Source organism: Enhydra lutris, unplaced genomic scaffold, assembly GCF_002288905.1.
Source record: "Enhydra lutris kenyoni isolate GAN:26980312 unplaced genomic scaffold, ASM228890v2 scaffoldscaffold24, whole genome shotgun sequence".
Classification (NCBI taxonomy): Eukaryota; Metazoa; Chordata; class Mammalia; order Carnivora; family Mustelidae; genus Enhydra; species Enhydra lutris.
The window spans coordinates 16,245,147-16,266,590 of record NW_019154108.1 but is presented as its reverse complement, the minus strand read 5'-3'; the positions used below and the strand labels follow the sequence as shown (position 1 = coordinate 16,266,590).

General features: G+C 39.5%; 1 protein-coding gene across 4 annotated transcripts in view; it reads right to left on the bottom strand.

Moving 5' to 3' along the window:
• Positions 1–456: 456 nt before the first annotated feature.
• Positions 457–21,444, bottom strand: part of LOC111150650 (centrosomal protein 350) — a 156,158-nt gene continuing 135,170 nt past the window's right edge. For all 4 annotated transcript variants that reach the window (XM_022508136.1, XM_022508137.1, XM_022508139.1 and 1 more), the window contains exons 35-38: positions 20,484–20,891; positions 20,236–20,382; positions 17,114–17,236; positions 457–4,359 (exon numbers count right to left, since the gene is read on the bottom strand). In XM_022508136.1, coding sequence (XP_022363844.1) covers positions 4,195–4,359; positions 17,114–17,236; positions 20,236–20,382; positions 20,484–20,891 — 843 coding nt within the window. In that variant the 3' untranslated portion in view covers positions 457–4,194. The remainder of the gene's footprint in view (positions 4,360–17,113; positions 17,237–20,235; positions 20,383–20,483; positions 20,892–21,444) is intronic.

The following is a 21,444-nucleotide window of genomic DNA, read 5'->3' as shown; positions in this document are numbered from 1 at the left end:
GCCAGGGAGCCATTCTCTGACCCATCCCCACCTGCTGGGTTCTTTTTATTATATATTCTCAAACCCTGCGCGTGCTTCGCGTGCTTCGTTTGCAGCACTTAACTGCGATTCGTCATGTATTGTTTTCGAAATTCTGTTTTGATGACTCTTTCATTAGACTTTCAGCTCCACGGGATCAGGGGCCACGGCTGTGGCCTCCCACTTCCTCCCCAGCACTCGGCACAGTGCTGAGAACGTGAAGGTGTGCTCCCGGATCGCACACACGAGCGACGAACGTCCAGGCTGTTCGGGTGTCTGGGGCGACGGCCTTTCCGAGCGGAGGGGACGGCCTCTCCCCTCAGTTCCCCGGGCTCCGCGGCCCGAGCGCACGTGCTCTGCGAGCCGGCACGCAACTTCACGGGGACTGGCTTCTGATCTCAACTCGGAAGGTGAAAAAAACGGAGACGTAACACAAACTTAATTTATAAATCAGTTTATTTACAGATTTTTATCTCTTCTTAAAGTACATTTCAGTTAACAAATCTATTTACACAGGTATACACGGGAACTCATCCCAGTTATTTTACAGATCATACTTACAAACCACACCCCAAGTCTTCTGTGCAAAGCTGCACCGGATGGGACCATTGGCTGAAAACGGCCTGATGAGCAGCTATTTACACATACACAGTAAACGGGTTTGTTTTTCATGTCTGCACGGTACAGTACACACACGGAGGCCAGGCCTCCCAGAGAACGCTTTGCAATGTGTTTACCCAGAAGGCTTTGCAAAGTCCGGAAGGAAAAGCTATTAAACACAGATAGGTTAATTAAAATGACAGTACCTCCTTTACATCAGTTTACATTGTTTTCTTCACATTTTTATAATACAAAGATATTTTATTGAATTGCTGCACAACCAGTTCAAGATGATTTGTAAACATGTAAATTCCTACAATTTGCATTAAACGTCATTGTAGTTTCTATCATTTGCTCTTTGAATTAATGTTTTCTTCACTAGTATTCTTAAGGTAGTAAAAGAAGATGTTAAGTTTGAACTTCTTGCAGAAAAGTTACGAGTCTCTAATGCTGTGCGAGGACACACTTTATTCAAGTATTGCAAAAAGCTAAGGCCACTTTTTTCAAGACAAGAAAGTGAACAAAATTGTTTTTATCAATAGGCCACAACACTCTAATGAGCATGAAATCTCTTTTGAAAGATAATTTCTCAGAGACCAGTAGTCACAGAAGGAATTTTCTTTTCTTTTGGGTAAAAGAAAAACCAATTACCTTCCTTATTAACTACTTTTGAGCTCTTCCCACTTTTCCCTAGAATAAAAATTCCTGTTTAGACCTGAAGAGGGAATCTATACCCTGTACTTGTTTAACCCAGAGGTCAGCACCCTGGGTAGCACAAATTATTTTGGACTCAGAACGAAATCTGAAGCCTCTATGTTGGTTTACTACTAAATTCTGATAGTGCTATTCTAAAAGATATTACTGCTGATGCAAAGATCTTTTTCTTAGAGGAATTATGAAGAAAGTGAAAGAGGATGGGAGCGTGGGGAGAAGGAACAAAGATTAGAAAGGGAATATTTAGATTCTTGGTTAAGAGGCAGAGCTTGATTAAAAAGATCCCAATATGGAACGAGTAGCTGGGGATCCACAGTCACCAGTCCTAATGCTAACACTAAACATCTTTTCAATTCTATCCAATAGTTAAAAATAATAAGAAATCTGCTAATTATAGATTCCTCTGTTTGCTGCTACCAAACTACGGACAACCATTTCTAACAAGGAGTAAGACGGACCGACTGCTGCCTCTCAGCCAGAGCCCGGGATTCTAAAGACGGGAGATGGCAGGAGCATGTGATGGGGGCCAATATGTGGTCCCGGCTATATCCTCACTACGGAACCCCAAGTCTGGAGAGCCGACTCCACACACTTAAATCTTTTTTTTTTTTCCTTTTCTGGAATCATAATGTCATAAAGAGTAAAGATTAATCTTCTTATTAAAAATTGATTTAGGTCCAAATAATGAGAATGTAGAAAAACAACCTATATTCCTATTATATTATTTTCATATTCACTTATAAAAAATTTATAGCAGCTGTAAAGTTTCAGTATCATAAGGACAATGTAATCCTACAAACAGCCAGAGGGTGTAGACAAGATGTTTTTCTGTCTTCCAAATAACACGAACTAAAAAGAAGGGCCTTTGCTTTTCCTTGGCCAACGTGAAAACAACATCTCCACACTACTGGTTAATAACCCCAAGAAACCCTAGCTCCTCTTAGTCGATCTGCTCATTATGGCTACAAGACGAGAGCTCAACAGCAAAAGCCCAGAAGAAATGCCGACAATGCATCAATCTGCGCATTTCCCGAGACCCAATCACCACATTTCAGTGCTTTCCTTATTCGTCAAGAGCTATCATACCAGTCATTGTGCAAAATGCAAATATTCCAATGATTATTTCGGTAAGTTTCTCATAATGACAAGATGAAACCAAGGAGGAATGGAAGTGTGCATAGTGACACATCTGAGACGCAAAGGCGGGTTGGGAGGAAAGATGCAGAAATGAACGAACGTGCACACTTAAAGATTATACCATCTTTGGGGTTTTTCTAACATATTTTGAAGCTATAACATTCCAGGATATTTGCAAAAATGAATCCAGTGGATGGATGTCTTATTATATCATGCTTCTAACCAGGACCTTCAATATTAAGGCATTTACATTCACGCCTAAGATTATCCACATTCTTCTAGATTACTTGAAGAAGGACAGGACTGATTAAGAGAAACCAGTCAAGAAGGCAGGGTACTGAGGTCCCAGAGAGCATCACATATGCTCTAATGTAGCAGCTGGAGTCTCTGTATTTGTTTTCAGGTACAGGTAATAGTTGTGAGAAGCAATGGTGCAAGAGAGGCAGAACTGAATTTTACAGTGTCTTGAAATATCTTATTCCATTCCTGCTATGGCAGGTGATCTTGGAAAAGCTCATCTTCTTTTCACAGAATTAAACTGCCTTCTTCGATATGTGTATGGGTTTGTTAAAACGGTAGATTTCCTGTGCAAAAGACTGTGAACCACAGAAGCTTCAAGACGGAAGTTTTACTATTACAAGAAGAATCTTTCACTTCTGAATAGGGACACACATTTTCAACTTAATAATTTATCTCAGAATAAATTTTAAAATGTTCCATAGCGTAGAACAAGCACACAAACAATAGACAATATCTTTTTGTCTTTGGTGCACACACTCATTTCCTAAATCATTCAAGTAACAGCGTCTCTGACTTCTTGGGGAGAGATGGGAGTTGAAAGTTTGAAGGCCAAAATGAATTATTTCCACTTCTGCCATGCCTGGATGCCTGAGATGGTCCTGAGGATCTGTGACTCTAGGAGCAGCTGGTAGAGGTTCAGAAGGAGTAAGAAAAGTGCAGGGAGAGAAGAAGGGGTAGAAGAACCAGCCCTGCATCAGTCCTTTGGGTCCAGTCTTCAGTGGGGGGCATTCTTTGTTTTCATGCCCACACAGAGAAAACTAAAAACAATGCAAAGGTTTAAGATTCTTTAGATGGTGCCCAGAAAGCAAGGCTACCATTGACTGCTGTTAACTCGACAGTCCACTTGGTGCTTCCCAACTGCAAAAATGGAAGAAAATGGTCTTCAAAAAGAACTGAAAGGAATTCCAGAATGTGAAATAGGCACACGTTCTTAGACTTGCCTATTTGGAAGTGGTGAGGGGTTTAATACTGTTTAGAGACTATAATGTCCATTTATGACTTTCATGGTGTAGACCAGGGTTACTTTTCAAAAAATGGTAAGACGCAGAATTCTATATACCTCTCCTGCCCGACTTCAGACTCAACCAAGTGTTAGCCTCATCTCAGCTAAGTCTGGTGTTTTCAGCCCGCATCTGAGACCCAGCAGGGGTGGTAACAAGAGGTGGAGGATTATACTGTGTGTCAACATCAGGAGTGCAGCCCTGCCCACCGAAAATCACCAACTAATCCAGCGGACAGTCTCTAAAGGCAAAGGCTGTCCTACCAGATATACCGCATTGTCCCATGAACTCCAAACCAGTAGTCTTTAAGGAAAGGTAACAAGTCCAGAAGCGCTCTTGCTATGATGGAGATGGGGTGTGTATCAGGAGGCAGAAAGGCCCAGGACTCATGTTAGCACTCAGTGTTCGGTTTATTTGCAAGATGTCACACAAGTAGCATTCTCCCCTGTTTCTCAGTGATCTGATTCAGAACATCAATAGTATCTCTGATCAAGGTCTCAAAGATCCCGTCGGCTAGCTGCATCTTCACGCACAACTCATCCTCGTCGTAGTTCACCCACTGTGCCTCCTCCTCATGGAGCTCCTGGACCTAGAATTTAGAGAACAGGAAGGTTAGAAAATTACTGTCACATGAAAGCTAGGAAATTGACTGTATTGATATTATCATTGTATATTCATATTAATCATAGTCCCATCCCACTCCCATGAGAATACAGCCCAAGGCAATTAGTCAGAGAAAAAGGTAGTTTTGAAAAGACTTGGGACACCTGGGTGGCTCAGTCGGTTAAGCCGCTGCCTTCAGCTGGGGTCATGATCCCAGGGTCCTGGGATCAAGCCCCGCATTGGGCTCTTGCTGACTGGGGAGCCTGCTTCTCCCCTGCCTGACATTTCCCCTGCTTGTGCTGCCTCTCTTCTATCTCTCTCTTCCTCTCTGTCAAATAAATAAATAAATAAATAAATAAATAAATAAAGACTCAACTGACAAATAAAAGTGGCTTCAAATCTGTCAAAATGGAATCTGACAATATTCCAGCATTTTATAGATATTAAGGTTTACAAGTATGTTGTTGTCTATGACAATATAGGCAAACATGTAAAGATTTAAGGGGGAGAGAAGCATGTAAATTATTAGATATATGGATTTACAAATATAAAATGCATATATCCAAAGAAAATACTGAATGTGATTCTAGAGTATTATAAATAAATGAATGGAGTTTAAATATTCATTAGAGTATTTTAAAAATACATTATTATTTATGACTTTATTTATTTGCCCAAGATTTTTTGCTTGTTTATAATTTTTAAAGACTGCTCGTAAAAGACACATAAGAGATGTACAGTACACAATGAGACCGTGTGTGGCACAGAGGCCAGGAGCAGAAAGTGGACTGTAAACCCCGATCTAGTGAGGAATTCAGTGAAGTCAAACTGCAGCGACAGAGGGTCTCTAACCAGAAGTCTAACTTGACGAAAAAGCCACGTGACCACAAATGCCAGGCCTGCTCTGATCATAGTCTCATCTTGAAAAAGGTAGAGGAAGCAAAGACTGGAACTGTACTCTGCTTCCTGTTATGAGTAAATGAGAAAACTCTTGGGGGAGAGAGAGCCCATGGCCCTGGAGTCTGAGAGCAAGAGAAGGAAGAACAGCTTTGTTCGACAGGTGCCCCTGGCCAGGGATGACAAATATATGACACAGTGGCTGCCACATGCTCTCTTGTGGACGAGGGTGTTTGAAGGATTTGCCAAATAGCCATTTCCTTTGTCCCCTAATTTATGATCCATGAACAGATATGCCACCAAAAAGGGCTCCATGGTCAAATAAGTTTCAGAAAACCCCACCTGGGAGGTTCACCTTGTACATTAGCTTATTAAATAGAAGTCCACCAGTAAAGAAACTTGTTTAATTCAGAGTTTCTATATTTATTTGATCAAAGAATCATTCTGTATGGATGTGTAAGGAATGTTATTAACGTACCAAGGAACTGGTGATGCTCTCCTGAAGGAGGTTGTAAACAACAGCCTAATGCAACACTTCTCAAACTGGTTTTGAGGGAGAACCGTGTTCTGGGAAAGCTAACAGGGGTGTCCCCAAAAGCTTTACTATCCCCATGAATTTTGTCCAAAGTTGCCCAGCTTTCCGTTTTAGAGGTTTTCTCCGCCTTTAACATTAAACCTTTTCTTTGAGCAAATTCCTCCCCACTGACAAAATTCAGGAAGCACAGTCCTGACGAAATCGTTGGTGGTCTCACAGGAGAATACAGACTTGGGACAAGATCCGCGGTCTCAGCGTGCAGACGACGGGCCTCACTGCGCCGTGTGAGGTTTAGCAAAAGCTTTGCTCCGCCTTAGAGCAAGAACCACTTTTCTCTCAGCTGGTGAGGACCAACATCATGCTTTCCGTTTTGCTTTGGCCATCCAAAAGCACAAAGCCCCAACTTCGAACTGCAAATGTAGCAATCAAGGGGTTCTCACAGCCTGCAGATCTGCCTCCATTTTCTTCCATTCTGGCTCCTGGAGCCTCTTCTGTCTTATTACACATTTCCCTTGCTCTTACCCATGTATCATACACGTATGGTAAGTTAATATATAGTATGTAAATAAATTACATTAAAAAGTCTAATTTTAGACTAATGTAATTTTAGTCTAATGTAATTACATTACATTAAAAAGTCTAACTTCATTTTCTTTTATTTTGACAGGGTATGAGGCGGGCAGGAAAGAGAAATGTGGGAAACTAAACGTGGCCAGATTTCAGCAAGCATGGGGCAGGGTCTTCCACCATATCCTTGCAGATAAGATGGGGAAACAGAAATAGGTCAGTAAAATGGATTTGTGCTTTTTTGATTAAAGGACAAAATTACCACCAACCTGCAAGGAAGTTTCTGCCTGAAAGACTCAGGAGCTTTTTCCTCTGTGCTCCCAATCCATCTTGCTGGTATTTCATTATTTGGCAAAACTGTACTCTATGTTTCCCAGTGACAAGGACGGTGCAAAGAGAATGTGTTAAATACCTGGCCCATGGATTTTTCAGTGAGCGCTAAAAGCTGTCTTTGGCTGTAACCAGTTCATCATTTTTGGCCATGACTTGGATGAATTTTAGAGGTAACACAAGGTTGAGAGAGAGAACTATGTTGGAAGAACGCACTCAAAAATGTATTGGTATTTTGGACATTGGGGAGGGTATGTGCTATGGTGAGTGCTGTGAAGTGTGTAAACCTGGCGATTCACAGACCTGTACCCCTGGGGCTAATAATACATTATATGTTTATAAAAAAATAAAAAAAAAATTTTTTTTAATGTATTGGTAGCTTGGAACAAAGGGCCAAATTTAACAAGATGATGGAAGAAAAGAATAAGGTCCTGTATTTGGGCCCCCCAAATAACTACAAAAGCTCTCTGGTTTTGAGGTTTTCCCAAGTTTTTCTGAGTCTCATGAGACTCATGTAGTCAAAAAACAAATGTGATTATAAGCTGCATTAATGGAAAAAGAGAGGAGGCTATATGACTGCACTAATAAATCAGCACATGAAATATCACATGGTTAATTCTGAGCATGGTGTCTAAAGGGGGACACTGAAAAAAGTAAAGTTGAAAATGTTGAAGGAACTTAAAAATACTATCAGACAAGAGCAGAGAATACCAACATTTAACAGGGAAGGAAAGACTTAGGTAGAACATGAGAGCTGCCTCAAAGGCATGCAGAAAGAATTAAAATTATTATAAAACCCCAAAGCTGTAGAAGTAAGTTCTAATTAGTTACATGAAAACCTTTTTAGGCTTACTATGAGAAAGAACTTTCCAACAGTAAGCAGACACTCAAGAGCTATCTACCTAGCATCTTATCAGATCTTACATTGTAAAGGAGATTCAGTCATTAGCTGGATGCTTTCACTCCAGGATTTGTGGTTTTAAGTGCAATTCTACCTACAGGAGAGAGATTTTCCAAGGCTACTGTGTATAAAGGATATACAAAAGTTGGTCTAACTTCTTATTCATTCCACACATACACACTTTGAGGATGCACTGCTAAAAATAGTTCGACATATGCTTAGCTCGCCTAAGTTACAAATTCAAGGATGTCCTTGTGAAGCGGTAACGGGACAGTGAATGGGAACTGGAGTTGAAGGAAAGATTTCTTTTCTTGGCTAATGGAGGCCTTTCTGTCTAAAAAACATTCTTTAAATTTTACTCACCTCAAATAACGCCACAGACACATGGACAGTTAGACTGATTAGGGACCTTCCCGGTCTGAGCAAGGACAGCTCAATCATACATTTTCTTTCTCTCTCTCTGTGTTTAAGTAGGCTCCATGCCCAATGTGGAGCCCAGTGCAGGGCCTGAACTCACCACCCCAAGATCAAGACCTGAGCTGGGACCAAGAGTTCCCTAAATTATTCTGCACGTTCGTACGGAGGAAGCAACCGTGTATCACGAAACGCTGAACACAGTAGTCTATCGCGTCACAAGTGCTAAGGTTCCGTGGGAGGGCACCCGCCCACGGTGTGGACACCGCCCGCGCCGCCACAGGAACGAAGCTCCCGCAGCCCCTCCGTGCTTCTCTGCATCATCCCATTATCTCTAGCGAATTTTTCCTGTCAGCATATTTCTTTCAAGCTACAAGACCCCTACCTTGTCACCATGACCCTCTCCATCTTTCACTTTACCAAAAAAACCGCCTTTGAAATATCCACTTTTGTTCTCACTAATCTCTCATTCCCTCTTGAAAGCTACTGAAACCCAGCGCTGACCTCGCACATCCCAGATTACTCACATTAATGGTAAGATCAGTCAAGACCTACATATTGCTAAATGCCACGGTAAATCCTCAGTTCTTATTTTACCTGACCAATTAGCTATAGCCCATGCAGTTAATTCCTCCTCCTTCCTGGAAACGCTTTCACCTGGCTTCCAAGACCCCACACTCTCCGGGCTTTCTTCTACCTCACTGGCTGCTCCTTTCTCGTTTCCTTTGTTGGTTCCTCCTCATCTTCTGAATGCCTGAAACACTAGAGTGTGACAGGAATCAGCTGCTGGACCTCCTCTCTATTAGTCTGCATTCTCTTGGCCACGTGGCTTTGACTGCCACCTCCATGTCCATCATCCCCAAATTCCTATCTCCAGCTCAGGTCTCTGGCCTGAGCTCCAGACTCATACATCCAACTGCCTACTTGGTGTCTCCACTTGGATGTTTATCAGACACCTCAACTTTAGTATGTTCAAAACAGAACTCTTGATTTTCCTTTCCAACCTGTTCCTCTCAGTCTTTCTCAAATCAGCAAATGGAATTCTATCCTTCCAGTTGCCCCCACCAAACCAATGGAGTCGTTCTTACTACCTTTTTTTTTTTTTTTTTTTTAAGATTTTATTTATTTGACAGAGATCACAAGTAGGCAGAGAGGCAGGCAGGGGTGGCGGGGAAAACAGGCTCCCTGCTGAGCAGAGAGCGTGATTCTGGACTCAATCCCAGAACCCTAAGACCATGACCCGACCTGAAGGCAGAGGCTTAACCCACTGAGCCACCCAGGCGCCCGTCTTACTACCTTTCTGTCTCTTACATGCCACATTCAATTTATCAGCAGTTCCGTTGTTCTATTTTGAAAATATGTCGAGAATCTGACCACTTCTCACCACCTCAATACCACCAAACTGGTTCTGGCCACTTATCACTTGCCTGGATTATTACAATATCCCACTGATCTCCTTGCCCCCAGCTCTGCTACCATTCCTTCAGTCTATTCTCAACACAGCAGCCACAGAGATCCTGTTAAATGTATGTCACATCACGTCACTCTTCTGCTCAATTGTTAAATGTCTGCCAGTCTCATTCAGGGTAAAACCTATAGTCTTTACAAGGGCCTCTTAGACCCTACATGATCTGGCCCTCTGTGCGTGCGTGTGCGCGCACGCGCGCACACACACAAACACACACACACACACACCAATACCTCTGAAACATCAACTCCTACTATTTCTGACCCCCCACTCTGCTCCATACCCAGTGACTTTCCCCCAGCGATCACGGCCCTATTTATCATTCCCAGAATGTTCTTCCCCTGGATGAGCGCTTGGCTCACTTTGTTTCCCTCAGTCCTTTAAACAAGTGTCATCTTCTCAGCAAGACCTCCCCCAGCCATCCGTTCTAAAACTGCCACCCCCAATATTCCCTTATTGCCTCTATATATTTAACTTATTTTATGTCTCCCTCAGTACAATGAAAGCTCCTTGCATTTTGTCTGCTTTGTTTCACTCATGTATTCCCAGTGCCCAGAGTATCACACTTGGCACACAGCAGATGTATAGGAAATAACCGACTGGATTAATCTGAACTGGCCACAGGTGCTCCTGGGAGCTAAGAGGATCCTTTTCAATAATGCTTTAACAGGCAAATATGTGAAGAGTTTCCTCTAGTTCTTTCTTAACTGCTGTGAAGCACAGTATTTATGCATACACACATCAGAGTCCCTTTTCCAATTAAACTGTTTTTACATGATTTAATTCTGTGCTAATAATCTTTTCTTTTATCACACAGGACGCATGTTGATGGTGATGAACCAGCGTGATGAAAGAAAATACTGGAATTGGTTAGAAAATTGTACCAAAAAAACTTGACAATATGGCTGACATACTATATGACCTAATATAGAAAGATGGAGTCACAACATTCTAGGATTTAAATCTACTAATATTGTTCGGATCTTTAGGTAGAGGTGACAGTGTCTCCTTGCTCTGAATCAAAGTGCTTTTTTTTTTTTTTTTTTTTAAGATTTTTATTTATTTGGCAGAGAGAGATCACGAGTAGGTGCGGGGTGGGGAGAGAAAGCAGGCTCCCCGCTGAGCAGAGAGCCCGACGTGGGGCTCGATCCCAGGACCCTGGGACCATGACCTGAGCCGAAGGCAGAGGCTTAACCCACTTAGCCACCCAGGCGCCCCCAAAGTGCTTTTATTAGGAATGCTAGACCAGGCACAGGTGGCAGATTTAAACTACCATAGTTGAAGGGCACATACATTTTTAATAAAAAGATGGACTTTTCACAACTTAAACCCAATATCTTCATAGTTATATATCTCATAGCACAAAGTCAAATTTCTGACCCAAGTTCTAACTGACATAATTTAGACTCTGGCTGTTTGCAGGCAGGGAGGGTGGGGATCAAGTAAGAAAATGATTGTATATCAATACAAATGATTATATTAATAATACCTAGTACTTTTAAGAGCTTCCTATATGCCACTTAGGACACTGAGTACCTCATTTGGTCATTACAACTCTCTGAGGCCGCCACGCTACAGATGGGGAGACTGAGACAGAGAAGTGACTTACCTAAAGTCACATTGTTAATAAGTGGGAGAGACAAGTTTGAAACCTTACAAGAGGTCTGATTCCACAGATCTTGCTCTTAACTGCTAAGCCATGTTTTCTCATTTTAGTGGCATTAACATCCACGGGAACATGTGAAGTTCATTACATCCAAACATACTAAATGAGACTCAGGAAGTTTCAGGACCTTTAAAAGCTTAAGATTCTAAGCAAAATTACCAACAATCAAAGCTCTAGAAGAATAAAACCCATCAATTTTAAAAGAAAAGATGGCTTCATTTTACCTATAGTATTGGGCTGACCAAAATATTAACCTCTGTCTTCTGCTCTTTTAAATTATATCCAAATATTACTTAGAAATAAAATTTGAAAAACTCCTATAGTACATTGAAACAAACCACCACCACCAGCACCGGCAGCAAACAGTAGAGTAAGATAATGCAAAAAACCTCTTATATAAACACAGAAATACTGGATAAAATATAACAAAAAATATTGGTAATGCATAAAGAAATCTTGAGAAAAGAGGAAAATCTTAAGTACTGGGACAAATAGGAATTTTAAAAAGCAGCAATTGTTACATCTACTTAGTGGAGGAATTAAGAGCGATGAAAGAGAGAACAGGGCCAAAGGTATGTCCAGAAAAGTGCCACAAGGAACTGGAGACCTGGGGAGAGGAAACATTCTAAGAGACAATAGCTGAGATTTTTCCAGAATTCAGTAAAGATATGAATCCATAGATTTAATAAGCACAGTGAATCCAAAGCAGGAAAAAAAAGAAATCCACATCTAGACATATCCAGAGAAACTGTAAAATGAACACATAAGAATCTTCCAACAGAAACCAAGAAGAAAAGACAGATTCCCCGTAAAGGACTGTCGGCAGATTTCTCAAGACCAACAACAGATGTCAGATTACAATAAAAAAGTACCTTCAAATTGCTCAAGTAAAAGAACTATCATCCTAGAATTCAATATTTATGTAAACTGTAATCCAAGAGTAAGAGCAGAAATAAAGCATTTGCAGACAAAGACCTTATATTAAGTTAGTGAGATTAATGAACTAATTCCAAGTATGTACTTTAGGAAGAAAAAAACTGGACTAAATTAAAGAGGGGGATGCAGAAACCGGTTTCTGTCCTGTTTTCGAATTTTGAAATATTTCATGATTAAACATGCAAAAGAGTGCCTGCTTCGACAACACATATACTAAACATGCGAGATATTTAGAATAGCCAATAAACAGGTAAAAAATTAACCATGTTAATGACAAAATTAGAGCAGAATGAGCTCATTCTTTTGGTAAAGATTTAAAAATCAGTAAACAGCTAGTATTGGCAAAGGCGAGAACCTCCACTCTTGTACTGTGCTAGTAAGTATGTATAATCGGTACAACCCTTTTGGAGAAGAATTTGACCACACATACAAAAGCCTTAATATTCTGCATATACTTTTAATCAGCAATTCTATTTCTAGGAGTTTATCTTAAGGAAATCATTGGAAATAAGTACAAAGATCTCATGCTGCAAGGTGTTTATTACAACACTGTTTAAAAGAGCAAAAAAAATTATTGACTGGTTAAATAATGGTACAACCATTCAATGGATTACTGTATTTCTAGGAAAATAGAATGGTATAAAGTTATTAAAAGTGATATAAAATAGAGGACCATTTAGTGACAAGATAAAAAAAATGTTCATTTTATTAAGAAAAAAGAATCAGATCACAATAAAGAGATGATCTCATTTATTTAAAAAAATTCTTTGTCTAAATAAGACCATACATCACAATATTAAAAGTTATCTAGATGATGAGATTATGATTTTCTTTCGATTTATTAGTATTTTCTAAATTTTCTAAAATGATCTTGATTATTTTATAATAAACATGATTCTTCTTTTGTACTAAGGGAAGAATTTTTGGTTCACATGTTATAAAATATTGTTTTGAGGGGCGCCTTGGTGGCACAGTTGGTTAAGCGGCTGGCTCTTGGTTTCTGCTCAGGTCCGGTCCTGAGATCGAGCCCTGCCACAGGCTCAGCACTCAGCACGGAGTCTGCTTAAGTTTCTCTTTCCCTCTGCTTCTGGCCCACCTCCCATGCTGGCATGTGTGATGTGTGCTCTCTCTCTCTCTCTAAAATAAATAAATCTTTTAAAAGAACTGTTGTTTTGAATCTCAATCTCTCTGAAGTGCAAAAACATCAAGATCTCCAAATGCGAGGCTGGCTAAATCTAATTGTGGGAGGGAAGTTTATTTAGTATTTCTTAATAATTAACTCAAGGAGCTAACAGTACCATTTAGCTGCATATTAAGAAGAGTGGGGGAAAAACTCTTGAAACAAGTTATATAGGCCCAGTTCTCTCTGTAGGAAGGTGAAATGTATTTTATGACCAGCAAAGGGGATATTCATGTAATATATGCGTTCCTGTTTCCCAACTCCGAAATCTCTTGAATTGTTATACACAGATGTGACCCTCACCCAAGCTATAATAATCTTATACAATAAAAAGTAATTTTTTTAATTTGAGAATTTTCTGAGAACTGCTAGAGAGACAGATGTTACTGTTTAAGTGACCCTATCTGGCACCATTGGAAGCCTCTGCCGTCCAAAGACAGTATATTGTTTGGTACATCTAACACAGAGCCACAAACCAATTTGCTTACTGTTCACTTGTGAGATACATTACTTGTCACTTCTGATTAATAATTCAAGTTAGAAGATGCCTCCATATTACTGCCTCCCGCTCCGGTGTATTTAATCCTTTCACTATTAAGATGACATTTCTATAATCGTGTGAAGGCAAAGCTGTCTGTAACTAGCTCGAGGCCATGTGTAGTAGGCCCTCATTCTCCGTGTCATTTTCAAGGGGCACACGATGCTAGTTTCCTCATTTACTTTGACACATACTCAAAAGAAACTTAGCTAAGAAGGTTTGCTTTAAAAAACAGCCACCTTTGCCATATAAGCTATATCTAGCTTATAATTATATACATATATAATTATATAGAATATTCCATATTCTATATATATTCTATATTATAATACATATTCTAGCTGGTCTGTTTTCCACCACACACTTAGTTCTTTTGAAGCATCTACTTGGGGAGGTAGAGATATAGATATAGACATAGATACATTTTTAAAATTTATTTTTAAGATTTATTTATTTTTATTTGGGGCAGAGGGAGAGGGAAAGAGAGAATCTCAAGCCAACTCCCCACTGAGCAGGGAGCCTGACACGGAGCTCGATCCCACAACTCTGAGATCATGACCTGAGCTGCAATCAAGAGTCAGATGCTTGACCCAGGCAACCCACTCTCCCAGCATTTTTAAAACTGGAAATCTGATCTTGTAATTTTTCTTTCTTAAACTCCTTGTTTTTACAATAAGATCCAAAATCCTTAACATGGCTTACAAAGCAATGGAGAATACAGACTCTACCTCTCCAGTTTTATCTCATGTCACCTTCAACCACTAACATTTCAGCTCAAATATGCTCCTCCTCATTTCAGGGCTTGGCGAATGTGGTTTGCTCCCCCTTAACTGTTCTTCGATCTTAGAATTCAGGTGATGCTTATTCATCTTGAAGATCTCAGATCAAATGTCCTCAGGGAAGCCTGCCCTGACCATCCTCATTAGATCAGTTTCCTCTGGCTTATGCTTTTACAACAGCTCCCATTCCTCTATTTTTATCGTTAAATTTAGAATTACACACGTGTGTAAATTATGTATCAATGGCTAGTTTCTGGCAGCAAAAAGCCATGAAGGTAGGCTCTACTCCTGTCTTGCTTTCTACCGTCACATCAGTCCTTCATCAGCACAGTTCTCCACTCAAATGTGTACACTGAGATGATTTATAGAGGATGTAATCAGTTTAATTGATAGAGGGAAAAATGAATGTTTCTTTTTTTTTTTTTTTTTTAAAGATTTTATCTATTTATTTGACAGAGAGAGACTGACAAGAGAGGGAACACAAGCAGGGGGAGTGGGAGAGGGGGAAGCAGGCTTCCTGCCGAGCAGAGTACCTGATGCAAGGCTCGATCCCAGGGTCCTGGGATCATGACCTGAGCTGAAGGAAGAAGCTTAACAACCGAGCCACCCAGGCACCCCTCTCTTTGTTTTTTTTTTTTTAAAGATTTTATTTATTTATTTGACAGAGAGAGAGACACAGTGAGAGAGGGAACACAAGCAGGGGGAATGGGAGAGGGAGAAGCAGGCTTCCTGCTGAGCAGGGAGACTAACGTAGGGCTCAATCCCAGGACCCTGGGATCATGACCTGAGCCGAAGGCAGACGCTTAATGACTGTGCCCTAAATGAATGTTTCTTGACATAGTTTTTTCATCTTTTTTTTTTTTTAAGATTTTTATTTATTTGAGGGGCACCTGGGTGGTTCAGTTGGTTAAGTGTCTGCCTTTGGCTCAGGTCATGATCTCAGGGTCCTGGGATCAAGCCCCAGGTCCAGGTCTATGCCCAGCAGGAAGTCTGCTTCTCCCTCTCCTTCTGCTCCTCCCCTACCCACCACTTGTGCTCTCTCTCAAATAAATAAAATCTTTTTTTTTTTTTAAGATTTTATTTATGTATTTATTTATTTATTTGAATGACAGACAGAGCAGTAGCGGGGGGAGGGGCAGACAGAGAGGGGCAAGCTGACTCCCCACTGAGCAGGGAGCCCCAGGCGGGGCTAACTCTAGGATCCTGAGCTCATGACCTGAGCCAAAGGGAGACACTTAACCAACTGAGCCACCCAGGTGCCCCTGATATGCTTTCTTAATTACTAAAGAAGTGCTGGAAGTAAAATTATGGAAATTAACCATAACTCAAACTTTAAGCCACTGTTGAAATAGGAGAACAAGTTCCTATTCTTGAGACGCAAGGATCTACAAAGAACTAGTTGGTTAAAATCTTGGCTCTCATTTGCTGGACAAGTCATTTAATATCTTTGAGTCTAAACTTCCTCATTTAGAAAACAGAATAACAGGAGTACTTCCTACCTCATATAATTACTATGTTTTATAGTTTGCCACTCTTTTCATGCATGAAAAAAGCCTGAAAAGGAATGGCAAGCTATAAAACACTAAATAAATGTTTACCTAGTGTAGCTGTTACTGAGCAAATGAAGCAATGGGAAGGCATATACTTGGGGAAAACGGGTTAATTTAAGTATTACACTCGTTTTCATTACATGAATATAAATATAAACAAGACAGAAAGTCCAGAATGAAAATGTTCGGAGATAAAACCTGAATGAAGTAACGAGTTTCCTAAAGTTTGCAATTAGTTAATGATCTTTTATGGAAGAAAGACTTTTCTTCCTTTCCTTTTTCATTCTTTTTTGTTTGACACACAGTTTTCTTTTTTTTTTTAAAGGCTGAGCATGGAGCCTAATGCAGTGCTTGAATTTACAACCCTGAGATTAAGACCTGAGTTGAGATCAAGAGTCAGGTGCTTAACCCACCAAGCCAAAACACCTTGATATACATTTTTCTAATGCTAAAAAAATATATCGCAAAATGGAATAAAAACTATCCAGCTAAAGCTCTGGATAATAATGATGACAAAATGGTAACAACTAATATTTACTGAGTTATATACAAGGAACTCTTCTATACATCCATTTAATCCTCTTAATAATTGTACTGGCAGATTACAGACAGGGAAATGAGACATAAAGAGGTTAGACAATTTGTCCAAGATTATGCACCAGGTAGGTGTCAGAAAAGGGATTTAAACTCAGGCAATCTGGACCCAGAATCTACACTGGTATTTTTTTACTGAGAGAGAGAAGGTGAATGAGAAAGAGAGGGAGAGAGAATCTGAAGCGACTTCACACTAAGCACAGAGCCTAACACCGGGCTCGACCCCACAACTGCGAGGCCATGACCTGAGCAGAAAAACCAAGAGTTGGACGCTTACCCTACTGAGCTACCCAGGCGCTCCCTTCCCCTTCTTTTTAGACTCTAAATACATCTCGATTTTAGAAGAGATAATAAAAATAAAAATATTTCAGTTATATGCACTGACCAGGATATGATCCACTCGATCTCTTTTCTTTCTTCCAAATTTCATCATCTTCTGCCAATCTGTTTTGTGGTTTGGCTCCTTTTTAAGACTAAACAACTTGAGTACTTCTGTGGCTATGAAGTTCTGTGAAAATAAGAGGACGGAATGAAACACAAACAACCAAGTTCCTGGGAATTAGTGCTCATAATGGAGATTTATGCTAAGAATATGACATTTATAATTAAAAAATCACAACAAATTCTTCCATTTACTGTTCCACTTAGCATTTTGAAGACAAAAGCATTCCAAATGCTCACACTTTATTCACTTAAAGAATTTTTGTTTTTACACAACACACAAAAGTAAAACCCACCGATGAATCTGCAAAGAAAAATCACTTTAGAGTCCCCTCTACCCAAGAGCCCACCATCAGCTAACTTCAAGCTGGCAAAACTACTAAAGGAAGCATAAAATAAATCTCTGCACCTGAAAACATCCCATATAAATGTTGGAAACAATGCCATGTGAGCAAAGTACAGGCTTTGGCTAAGACAGTTTATTCTGAAGCACCATGACTGAGTATGTTGAATTAAAAAAATACTAATCAACACTTCAGTATAAAAAGCATGATAATTTTAGTATCAATATTTAAACTATCACCCTTAAAAAAAAACTTTACAAAATGCCATTTCAATATTGAAATTGGTGGGTAGCATCATTGTGTGTTAAAGATATATGCATTCTGATGACTGTTGATATATATATTCTGTATCTTATTTCAACTTATTTGTTCTCTGTTATTAACAAAATAATTTGGGTTTTTACTACTTTTTGTGGTTGTTCTGTTAAAAAACAATGTTCCTAATGGGGGAAAAGATACATTTATGATTCAGAATCATTTGAGAAGATTCTCGAACCAATGTGTCCCCAAACTCTACCACCCCTCTCTCAAGGATGTAGCAATTTTGGAGGGCTGAAAGAATGCAGGACACCAGTGTTTTGAAAAAGCTCCCCAGGAGGTTCTGATACTCTATTTCTCAAAGTTGAACATAATTTTAAAGTCTTTTTTTTTTTAATGAATCAAATTAATCCTTGAAAACTTTTTTTGGGGGGGTACTACTTATTTCAATTTAAGCTAGGGCCAGCAAACTTCGGTAAAGGGCCAGACTATAAAAATTTTAGGCTTTGTGGGCCATGTGGTCTCTGTCACAACTACTCAGCCCTGCTGTTATAGCAGGAAAGCAGCCACAGACAATATTTAAACAACTGGGTGTGGCTGTGGTCCAATAAAACTTCATTTATAGAAACAGGTGGTAGGCTGCATTTGGTCTGTGGGCCATAGCTTGCCGAACTTCGAAGTAAGCATACATTGTCTCTCATAAACATCTGTTGATGTTCTATGAGTACAAAATATTTTCAAAAGCTCTCTATAGTTAATACTGTATTGTATATTCGAAAGTTGCTGCAACAGCAGATCTTAAAATTTTTCATCACACAAAAAACTTTGAAACAATATGTGATGATGGATGTTAACTAGACTTGTTATGGTGACCTTTTCATAACAGATACAAATATCAAATCACTATGCAGTACAGCTGTATAACATGAGGTTATAAGTTAATTATATTTGAATAAAAAAAGACTAAATTGCTTAGGCAATGCTTCCACATTATATATCAGAATATTGTGTATGTTCTTTACTGTATTTTTTAAAAATATTTTTATTTTTATTTATTTGACAGACAGAGGTCCCAAGTAGGCAGGCAGACAGGCAGGCAGAAAGAGGGGAGGGGGAGAGGCAGGCTCCCTGCTGAGCAGAGAGCCTGATGCGGGGCTCGATCCCAGGACCCTGGGATCATGACCTGAGCCAAAGGCAGAGGCTTTAACCCACTGAGCCACCCAGGTGCCCCTACTATATTTTAATAGACCACATACACTCCTAGATGACTAAGAAAATCCAGCAGTAAGATGAGTACAGGGAAGCCCTGAACAACATGGGTTTGAACTGTGTGGGTCCACGTATACACGGATTTTTTTCAGTGAATACATAACAGTACCATAAATGTATTTTCTCTTCCTTAAGATTCTCTTAATAACATTTCTTTTCCCTAGTTTACTTTAAGAATACAGTATATAATATATATACAAAATATGTGTTAACTATGTTATTGGTAAGCTTTCTGGTAGGCTATTCTGGTAGCTAAAGATTTTCAGTTGAGTAGGGGGTTGGCATCCCTAACCACCGACGATGTTCAAGGATCAACTATAGTTGGAGGTATGCTAGCTATAGGGAAAATGAGCTTTCCGTGATCAAATAAAGTCTGGAAAACACAACTCCAAAGCTTTGCTACTCAGAGTCGTTCTAGGGTCAACAGCATTCGCATCACTCAGGAGCCTGTTAAAAACACAGAATCTCGGGTCCTACTCCAGACCTGCTGAGTAAGAATCCCCATTTTAACAAAATCCCCAGATGAGTCATATTCACATTACCATTTGAGAGGCACTACACTGGAAATATAACCTTTGATATATTAAAGAAACATGTGAACAGGCAGAGATTTCTACCAATGTGACTCTAAAGTCTTGTTGGGAGTCACTGTAACTTCAGGGCACTTAATCTTTTCAGGGACTTCTTAGAAACAAATACTATATTTTATATATCATATTACTATCCCACATATTTCAAAGCCACATCACTAATTCGAAACCTCCAAAATCAGAGATGAAAAGGTTAACATCTGTCTAGGGCTGGCATTTTTTGATATATGACATGTTTTCAGGTATATTCCTAGAATACCTATCTCTAAATTGCCAAAAATTTACCTAAAACTCCAATGAATCACAGTAAGTTATCTCCCTATTTCCCAATTTTTCTTAAGTATTATAAACTATGTATATATAGGAAATGACTGTTCAAATTATGCTTTGCAAAATCCTGAGGATTCAGGATTCCCTCTCCCCCATCCCTCCACTGCTTATGGATTCAATGAATCAACAAACATTTATTTAATACCTCCTATGCGACAGGCCTTGAGGACAGAGGGCGAATAATACAAAAGGGTACCTGCTTTTATGGCATTTATAGATCTGCATAAATGAAGAGCAAGTCAAACAAAGGAGATACTTTCTAGTTTGCAGTTTACCTTGATTTCATCAAGGTTATTTGGGTTTTTCACTCGTCGGAAATAACTGGAGTTGATCCTACATGGCTTCATCCAGACAGGCTGATTTAAGTTGGGATCCTCTGCAAATATTTCCTCAAAAATCTCTTTTGTTAAGTCAAAAACCGCCTTGATAGGGAAAAATAAAACAATACAAGATGGCTAAGAATCCAAATTTCAGACAATGGAGATAAATTTAAAAATTAAAATTACCCTTCCATGTTACATACCTGTTTGTAGACCCTTTTACTAGTGCTTTCTAAATCTAGACCCTTACTGGCACAGCCAAGCAGTTTTGTAGGAATGCTAATGCTATGAAGATCATGACCTAATTCTTTCCATTTCCAGAGTTCTTCTGCTGCATTATGTACAAGAATTTCTACTTCCTCTGTAGTATGCGGGACTGCCAATAGTGTTTCACATGGCTTCTGGGGAGGTCTTTTAGGTTCTGCCATTAAAGGTACAATTGTTTCTTCTGCCTTATTTTTGGGGATCTTGTGAGAAGAGCTCAAACCAAAGTCTTCATCAAACCAGTCTTGATCATCTCCTAACACGCTCAGGAACTCCCGGCTGATCTCAAGTTCGGCAAGTCTCTTCGCAAGTTCTTCCTGCCCACTGGCACCAAATACTGGACTCTCCTACAGAAATGGAACCATTCAAAGAGAGCACCATTTAGTGACCTCAGATCACTCATTTGGGTTTGTTTTTTTTTTAAAAGATAAACCAAATATATTATTTATATTTTATTACTTCTCTATAAGCAAAACATTATGGTGACTACTAATCAACAATTTAAGAAAAAACTATCCTATATCCCATAATTGTGCTTACATAAGACTTAAAATTGAAATTTATAAAATGTTTATTGTTTTTTTCTTTTTGAATCATCATTATTTTGTTTCTGAGGGACTCTTGTCTGTGGGGTATGGAAATCTTATAGGAAATTTCTCACCTTTTGTGATTATCTGGCTCAAGTTACTCAAAATCATTACTTTTGCTCAACTGTCCATGGGCAACCTAAGTAAGCTGATGGTCTGAGTATATGTCATAGTGGATATATTTCAGTTTTACCAGAATCAACATCACAACTGGTAATATCCACAGGGTAACTGAGTAACTAGGTAGACAAATAATTTCACAGAAAAAAAGGAACTGGATTGAGAACCACTAGGAAGCTCCATGGAATAAATC